This window comes from Rattus norvegicus, chromosome 3, assembly GCF_021556685.1.
Source record: "Rattus norvegicus strain SHRSP/BbbUtx chromosome 3, alternate assembly SHRSP_T2T, whole genome shotgun sequence".
Taxonomy (NCBI): Eukaryota; Metazoa; Chordata; class Mammalia; order Rodentia; family Muridae; genus Rattus; species Rattus norvegicus.
The window spans coordinates 134,244,064-134,253,621 of NC_141536.1; the positions used below are offsets into that span (position 1 = coordinate 134,244,064).

Below are 9,558 nucleotides of genomic sequence, written 5' to 3' on the forward strand. Positions count from 1 at the left end.
AAAAATTTCTAACTGAGAAAGTTCCATTTTAAATGATGATTAATTATTGCCTTTAGAAATATCTTTGCTACATTGTTTATGTGACAGGTTTTAATTAAGTTATGATTTAATGCCTTCTACCTGTTGTTGTGTATCTAAAAGTTAAAATAGGCACTTGAAGACAATTAAAACATGTCTTTCAACTAGTAATCTGGGACAGCAAACTGGGTTATAATAGCTGTTCAATCTGTGTTCCCATGTAAACTGTACACCAAATGCCAGTCAGCCCATGCCAATTAGTGCTCATGTTGCTAGGTCACCATGGTCAATTGAAAACTGCATCAATAGAACTTGAAAAGGTTTCTTCACGATCAGACCTTCTGACATATTGAGCAGAATAATGGATGGGAAAAAACTGCCAAGTTTCCTACCCTGGATTCAAAATACTCAGCAGTAAGAATTCACTTGCAACCTGCAATTAACTAGAAAGAATAGAATCTAAGAACGAGTCCAGACATTTTTTAAAATAAAGCCTCTTTCTCCTACTTGTACATGTTTACTCTTTTGGGCAGCATCATAAATGTAATCAGCTTGCTGATTGTGGATCCAAATACAAAGAAACTTCACATTTAAAACCATACAAAATATTTTGTAAATGTTAATCAGCTGACTTTAAGCATCACCCTTTAAAAAATAATTCATTTATCTCATGCGTGCACACTAATGTGGTGGTGGTGGGGTATTACCTCATATATATGGAAGTTCTAATTGGGTCCTGGGGATTGAACTTGGGTCATCAGACTTGTAAGGTGGGCACTTGGACCGTCTGAGCCATCCACTAGCTGTAAACATCCCTCTTAATAAATTATGGTGTTTTATGAACTGCAGTACACTTCACTGGATACCAGAGACACAAAGGCTATCATACTGCATATTCTGTATAACACATCTAATTTAGAGGAGATAACCTGTCCATTTTAGGCTTATGCTGTCCATTTTTGCTTATGCTTCTGATATAAATGTCTTTTTACAGAAGTGTTGGAGCTGAACCCCTACTGCCGTGGAACCGAATGCTCCAAACCCAAAATGCAGCCTTTCAGCCAAATCAGTACCAGATGCTGGCTGGGCCCGGAGGATATCCACCCAGACGTGATGACCATCGAGGAGGGCGACAGGTAATAAATACAGTGTGGGCTACAGAGGAGAAGCAGCATACTGCTCGGTTACGTTTGCCTCTTGGTAATTAATATTTTGTTACCAATATTTCTGGAGGAATTGTTAATAGAACAGCTTAGGTGAACTTTTGTCATCTTTAAAAATACACTCATGCCAAGTATCTCACATAAACAGTTTGTATGTGGGCAACCGTTAAGAATCCCAGCCTAGAAGCCTCTTTTATCTTAGCTGGCAATGGTGAGTAATAGGAGTCACGGTCACCAACACACTTCATTTTAGCTTGGAGGATGTTGTATTCTAATATAAACTACGTCTGTCATTGCCAAGTGAAGACTGCCTGGAAGCTGAAAGTAAAATAAATAAGTAAAATCAAATCAAATCAATCAAACACAAAAGTACCTGTTCACCGGCTGTCTTTATTCATCCTAGAATTCTCTTAACTGATCGTCATTGAGTCTCTCCCTGTGGAAGCAAAGTTCTCCTTGAAGATTTTCCACACATTTTTCTATTAAATGGATGCAAATGAGTGTTATTAGAATTCATAGATAAACTGAAATGATGCAGCTTTGTTTTCTCAGTTCCATCCAGTCTTAGCCATAGTTAAAGCTGAGACCTATTTAATATAATTTCCTCTCGCAGTTTGTCACCCTGAATAGAATTTGTACTTTAATCCAGTGCTTGGTAGAAAGCAGGATTTGAAGTACTGCGGCCCTGGGGTGTAGCGTTCTGGAGTTAGGTGCCTGCAGTGACATGAGGAGTTTTAAGTTGTTCACCTGGTGTTGCCTATAGCCTTTGTAGTACTTGGCATATTGGTTTTCTAATTTGTTTCTTACTTTGTGTCCCTCCCCCTGTCTAAAATCTCTTGACATCGAAGGAAAACGATTTTGATACCTCAAAAGTGTATTTTGTATGTCCATTTCAACTTTACCAGAAAATAGTTACCTTATAGTTAACACCCTTTGAGAAAATTTTGTTATAATTCATTAAAATCATTTCATAGAATTTAATTTTTTTTTCTACCCAACATCTCTGAAAAATCATATTAGGAAATTACTGCTGTCTGTGCTTTAGATGGCACTAGGCAATTGAGACAACAGCATTTTAAAAATGAAGACATGAGAAACCGTGGAGGATGCTGTGTGTAGTCACTTACATCATTTTGCAGTCAGGACCTGACTATGGGACCTCATAGTTTGGAGACAGAGCTGGGAACACTGAATCCCAGTTCATCTTGCCTCTGGAAGTAGCTAAGGAGATTTTCCTTTTGGGGGAACTCTGCTGTTGAAGAAGCTAAAATTCTTTGCTGAGAAGATACATAAACAAGTTGGAAGATTCTTTTGTTTTTGGAAATACACTCATTCTTTTTAGTCTTGTTTCCACTTAGTTTTTGTTAAATTGCAACTATTGAAGTTAGAGTTTATTGTTAAAGAGAATCATGCCTTAATTTTTTTTGTACTTGTCTAAACAAGTCCTTAGCGCACATCCCAGCCTCCAGTATCTGTCATGCCATATAGTGTGAGTTGTATAGTGATAAAATGGAGTTTTATCACTGGTGTTCTAAATAGGAATTTCCTCTTCCCTTTAGAACCAAAATCTGTACCACACTCATCCAGCAAATGCTTTTACCACTAAGCTATATTCCCAAACCTTTAGAAGAGTACCTGTGAATTATTTTTGTATGGAAATGTTTTTGCAAACATTTTATTAATGTTTTATTACTGTTCTGTTTTTCATTGAACAAAAAAATATATTCCTAAAAATAATTGGCCATTAGGCCTTAATAAGTCTCTTTCTTTGGTTAAATAAAGAGACTTTGCCACCAAGGGCTCAGAATGGTGAAAAATGTTAAAGCACTGTCTTTACAACATGAATAATACCTGTGCAGGCTCAGACCAGACAGAATGCAGCATGGAGTGGGGAGATAGACACAAAGTCCCTCCCTTAGTTAAGGAACTATTGGCAACTCGTAATCACTGGGAAAGAGAGGGAAAGTTTTGATGGCTTTTCTCATTTGTTAATTTAAGGGTGTAGTTCCTGGTAGGATGTAGATCCTGGTAGGTTGACTACTCACCAAAAAAAGGTCACATAGCCAAAAGCATTTGGGCAACACGAATGCTTGTACTTAATGGATTTAAAAAAAAAAAAAAAAAGACAAAGTTGGGTGGTTTGAGAAGAGTAGGAGAAGGGAGTGAATATAACCAAAATACATTGTTTGAAAATCTCAAAGAACTAATAAAAATACAGGGGCCAGAGAGATAGCTCAGTGATTAAGAGCACTGACTGCTTTTCCAGAGGTCCTGAGTTCAATTCCCATCAATTACGTGGTGGCTCACAATCATCTATAATGGAATTGATTCCTCTTCTGGTGTGTCTGAAGACATTACAGTGTACTTATATAAATAAAAGAAATAAACTCTTTAAAACAATATATAAAATAAGCCCCACTGTCCATACTTACAAGACGCATTTCATTGTTGGGGTTGGTGTTCAGTAATTCAACCTTTGTGTGCATCTTTATCTTTAGCTTTGTAGCAAGCTATGTTATAGCTGTAGACTTAGAACACATACTTTTGAAGACTTGTCATGTGATGTACCTTAAGAAAAAGTCTGCTGCTTTCTGATGTGCTCTTCCACAGAGATGTAAATTCCTTTATTAGGTATATTAATCCAGAAGATAAACTCTTTCTTTTTTTATTTTCAGGGATATCCCAGAGAAGGAAGGAAGTACCCTTTGCCACCGCCCTCGGGAAGATACAGTTGGAATTAGGCTTTTGTAAAGCTTCCCACATTCCTTTCACCATTTTACACTTTCATGCTATTTGTGGAAAGGTTTCTTTCTCAAGTAGTAGTTTTTAATAAAACTATAGTACTTTGTGTATTTCTTTTAACTGTGTGTATATTTTTACTGATCTGATCTCACTGTTTTATGTTGCTTTCTAGAGATGTGTATTGCATAATACAGTGGGTCTGAATTTATTATTGCTTGTAAACACATTTGATGAAATTAGGAGTCCTGGGTTTTCATTATGGTTAAAACTCAAAACAGCTCTATGCTGATTTTAATGCACATTAATAATTAGGTATGGACATTTGAACTGCACATTCTGCAGACTAGAGCATATATTGTTCAACATTTCTTTGAAAACATTTCATTAAAGTACTTGTCTTACAGAAATTTGTGGACTTTAGTAAAAAAAATAAAAATAAAGCTAAACTTTAAAAATGTTGTGGTCTGGTGTCTGATTACCTCAGCTGAAGTATTGACTTATGGTGCCTATACAGATTTATTTACAGTGCCAACTTAGACAGAAAGCAATTCCTACAATTAGATGTCAAGAGCCAGTCAGTGTCAAGGCATGTTTTAAGAGGATATGGTTAGCACTTTAAGAGAAGCATTTATTACATTAGCATATTACTAATACATCTGTGAATATTTACATTATTACAAATTTCATGCTTGTGTTTTAGTTTTAAGGACTTCTAAATCTCTTACTTAGGGATCATTTTGTTAAAAAATTCAAGTTGAAGTTTTTTTAACTGAAGAATCTATACTCAGCATATTTTAAGTGATAAATCACAGCAGAATTCAGTCTAGATCTTATTCCCCTTCATTTGAGTACACGAAGTCCTAAATGCATGTTTAGGATTCACACACAGCTATTTTTGTTTAACTACCAAAACAAACTTAGACCAGACACCTTTCCGAGAAGACTGAGGCTTTGTCTCAGTTTTTCTAGACTAATATTGTAAGATTTCTTTTTGACTTTCCCACTTAGGACATTTGTTCTTTGGAACACAGCTAATGCACACTTGTTAATTTTTTATTATGTGGGAAAGAAATTCACCTTTGAAAACAGGCATTTGGAAGCTGTGGAATTCATTGCTGATGCTGGTGAAAGCAGCAGGATCATTTTATTGTTGGAACAGAGTTTTCATTAGGACTGTCAACCTTTGTATAATAATTTCACTCCACGTTATAGTAATGAATCCTACTATTAATGTCTGGCTTTCCAAACATTAATGCTGCCTTCTAAATAAAGTCCTGTATCTTCCAAGGGAGCATGTGTTTTACTTTATATAGTTTTCATGGATTCTCCAAACCCACACTAATGCTTTTTATTTCCCCAATTCACTGGTTTTGATTTTTTAGTTTTGGCTGAAGAAGTCTAAGTAAAAGGCATAATGGAACTAGCTGACAATAGGCTCCCTCTTGTGAAACAGGTGGGTGTGTCCAGGGAACATTTGCCCAGTTCCTGAACTCATAGATCCTCTGCCCATCTCTTACTGTTAGAAGAGAAAAATGCTGTTACTTCAGTAAAGTGCTGTTTAAAGCTTTGGACGATATTTACCGATGTAAATGTTCCCTCAAGTTTTAGTCTTGCAGGCAACAGGCTAGTTTTGCTACTTGTATTCCATTGTTACCTTTGGGGCATCTTTTTTCGGGGGTTGTCACTAAATTGTTTTAAGTCAGTACCTGGGGGCATGCTAAGAGGACCTAGTAAGGAAAAAGCAACCTCCTTAGCTCTGGAGCCCCAAAGGGGTGATGTGAAAGTACAAAACCTTGTGCAAATGGGTATTAGACTGCCATTAAGCTTTTCAAGGGCAAATAGGATATAATGACATGTAGGTTAATTTTCTTGAAAAACCTGGAATATTCATAACACAGCTGGTAGGAATCCTCCCACTTTTTGAGGGAGGTCAGATGCTCAGGGATTTGGCTAAGATGAAGGTTTGGGATGCACAAGGATTTTGCAGCTGAGGCTGAGCTGCCTGGGAACAGAGGGCTGGCAGGGTTATTGAGGGTGTGAGCTGCTCCTCATAGTCAAGGTTGTGCTGTATCCTGATTTCACCTCCCTGTCGAATATGGAAGCTGAGGCAATTGGCCCAACATCTCCCCTAAGCCTAGAATTTCAGCCTACCCAGGAACAAATGTGGAGTAAGGTGTGTGGAATCTCGGACCTTCAGTCTTGGGGACATTGTAGCATCATTTCACTGGATGCAGTACCACAGTCTTCATATTTACAGTTCTCCAGGCAAGTGCACATGCTGAACCTGTAGAAAATCAGAAACATGTCCTGCCTCACCCTCACTCCAGATTTCTGTTTAAAATTCGGAAGTCTTGACTAATCAAATTCATCTGTGCCTAGAAATCTAATCCGTAATTAAAGGCCACAGAGTGGCTTTGCAACTATACCTTGACTTCTGCCCATTCTGAATGGGTCAGAAAACCAAGGTGCTGTATTCCTGGTGACTGATTGCATCCTCTATTTCTAACACAAAGTAACAAGTGGCCCATTGAAATATGCTTCCTCCATTCACCATTAATTCCAACATGTTTTGTGGCTGTTTTTCTATACCCTACTTTCTGAATTGGAGTAAAAAGATAACATGCCTTAATTCGTATGTATGAAATGGCACTACTGCAAAATTGGGCACATTAAGCTTATGCAGCTTAACTGTTAATTTTTTTTATTAGAAGTTGCCTAACAATTACTAAGGTTATAGAGATTAAAAAAAAAAAACGTTTCACTCCATTTCAGATAAATTCTTTAAATCAAAACTGAACAAAACTAAAACCCGTATGTCAGAAACTTTCATTAAATCACCATTAAATTTAGAAAACATAACCTGGAGATCACAAAGAACTCTCCATACTCAACTGGAAAGAGGAGTGCGAGGTTCCCCAGTCTGGGTATCTCTGAAATTTCCCCAGACTGATACTCACCAGTTCTCACTAGCAGTAAAATGACTTCTTATGTTTTACAAATGTATCAGTTCTCTGTCTTACCAGGACTGAGGATGGTAATCACAGTGTTTCAAAAAAAAAAAAGAAACAAACTAAATTTAAATAATTTACATACAGAGGTCCAATGATACCGTGGCATTAAATAGCAGGACAATATTATCTGTGCTTTGTATGTGAACTGGAATTTATATCACTGCCACATAATGTATTACTTTCTCATATGCACAAATTCTTATCAAAATTAAATCTATATGCTTTTTAATATAATTATGGTCCAAAATTTACTTTTAGAGCCATTACTGTTCAGTGCAGTTAACAAAGCAAGCCTATGGAAGATGTTTGTACTTAGTGAACTGAATTGAGTCTCTGATTTGCTTTAAATTGAAAGTAAACAGATACTAGCAGAATGGAGTTTGAACACAGCTGTGTTAACTACTTGTTCTGACCTTTAGATTGTAGTTCTAAGCAAAGCCTTAAATAGGACAACTGGGTTACACTCTTACCCTTGCGTATATAAACCATCCTTGTGGTGTCCTTCAAATTTGCACACTCTCATACTTTAATTTACATCCTAATGAAGATTACATGCAGTACCTACAATCCCTGCCGTTACTCCCTGCAACTTTCAGTCTGCATTTTGGTTTCTACGCCTCCACTAGAAAAGATGTTAGACCCCAAAATGTACTGCAAAATGTCACATCTGCAGAGTTAGCATTTCTGAAACCCGGTTTTGCTATGGCCTCTGCTAAACTTTGAGAGGGCTTTGTTCCACCCAGCCCCAGCTCCAGTTCTCCCTCTTGGTTGTGGAGACACTTATCCTCCTCTTCAGTTAATGAGTTTCACCTAGTCTAGCCGTTTGTATTTTTATAAAGGATCTGTGAAGCACCAACTGCAAACGAAGGAAAAGGCTTTTGCTTTGCATTAATCAGAAAGTGGAATTCTATAGTAAAAAACGTTTCTTTTAATGTTTCAGGAATCGAACCTTTTCCTAACGTCAGGATGTGCTCAGTAAGTCTCTGGGTGTAGAATGTTAAGCCCTCTGCAGCAATTACCTCAAGCTTGGGGTTTTTTACTACTTAAATGCTGAATGGAAAAAGATATGGCTACAGTAAATATACTTTCAGAAAATGGTAAATGGCAAAAAATTGTTTGCTTCTGGTGACATTATTTCCAGTAGAATTCATTTAATTTAAAGGATTCTTTGTCTGGAAATAAGCTGTGGCGTTTGTGTGTGTGTGTGTGTGTGTGTGTGTGTGTGTGTGTGTGTGTAGAACTGTTAAAGGTTTATTTTCCTTAAGGTCTGGATGCTCACAGACCTAAATCCATTGTTGTTTTTGTTAGTGTTGGTCTGTTAAAAAAATTATTAAAAATGGTGTGAATTTTTAAATCATTTGCTAGAGGGAGTATAATCAAACAGATGAAGACAAAGCACTTTGAACTACAGCACATCAGTAATAGTTTTCCCAGCAAAATTAACACTGATTTCTGGAGTCAATCTAGTAGTAATGCAAAAACTCAAACTGAGAGATTTTTCTGTATGTTTATCGCACCACTTTAAGTCTAACTTGTCTACTGAGATTATATTAAATAACTTTAAAATTAAATCTCATTCTCCAAAAATGCACAATGATGGTTTGATGAAAGACAATCTCTTTGCTCCATGCCCCCTCCCTTTTCTTGCCTTGAAAGGAACTGGAGTTAATTTTTTTTCAAGAGAATTTACATAAAATAAATTTTGGAGAAAGGGCAAGTTTGACTTCTATGTACCTTCCTATGCAGTCACTTTGAACTTTCCAGAAAAATGTTTAAACCATGAGAAGAAATTGAGTGTTTCACACTCAAACTTGTTCTTCTAAAAACTCAAATGTAGAAGAGGTTTGGTATCTCTGGTGACCACCTGTTTTGATTATTTGAAAGCATGTTTTGCCCATATTATTTCCTTAACTTTCATTGATTCTCTAAGTTCACACTATTCGGTCAGCTTTATTTCCTCCAATATGATTACCTTAATAATGAGTAAAGGAGCTGTGTTGCCACACTGCCAAGAGGAAAAAGTAAAAAAAAAATCCCTACAACACTTAAAAAGAAGTGACCTCTTGACTTTTAGAAAAAGTACTTAAGGCCCTTTTAAAGTTATATTTAAATATCCATTTGAAATACTGAAAATATAAATTGGCATATTAAAGAGTAAATACATTTATTTATGTGATAAAACACCGATAAAATTGCTGCAACTTCCACTGAGCAATATGGTGGAAACGTGCAATTATCTTACTTTTCCTGTGTATTTTGATTACAAGTCAGTAAATCGTCTTATTCTTTTTGACATGCTTTGAAACAGATTGGTAGTAATATTGTTAATTTTGCTTGTTTGTTCTAGTACTTTTGTCAAGGAGTCCAAATTCAGGTAAAAATACTTTAAAGAGAATAAATGCCATGGTTTTAGAAGGGAAGGGTATGTTTATCAGCTGATTTGGAAAGGCTAGATTCTATATAAAACGTATTTTATAACCCTTTTTAAAAATGATGTACTGCATCTTGGGGTGGGTGGGGGTTGTGCTCTTCTGGGACAATATACAATTACTTGGTTGCCTAATAATTAACAAAAATATTTTAAAATCAGCATTTAAATGTAAAAACGGTAACGATCCATATAA

General features: G+C 36.3%; 1 protein-coding gene across 2 annotated transcripts in view; it reads left to right on the forward strand.

The window, feature by feature from the left end:
* Positions 1 to 4,378, forward strand: part of Xrn2 (5'-3' exoribonuclease 2) — a 72,226-nt gene extending 67,848 nt beyond the window's left edge. The window contains exons 28-29 of one of the 2 annotated variants that reach the window (XM_087653361.1): positions 1,013 to 1,154; positions 3,857 to 4,378. In XM_087653361.1, the coding sequence (XP_087509487.1) occupies positions 1,013 to 1,154; positions 3,857 to 3,922 (208 nt within the window). In that variant the 3' untranslated portion in view covers positions 3,923 to 4,378. 2 annotated transcript variants of the gene reach the window in all.
* The last annotated feature ends 5,180 nt before the right edge of the window (positions 4,379 to 9,558 follow it).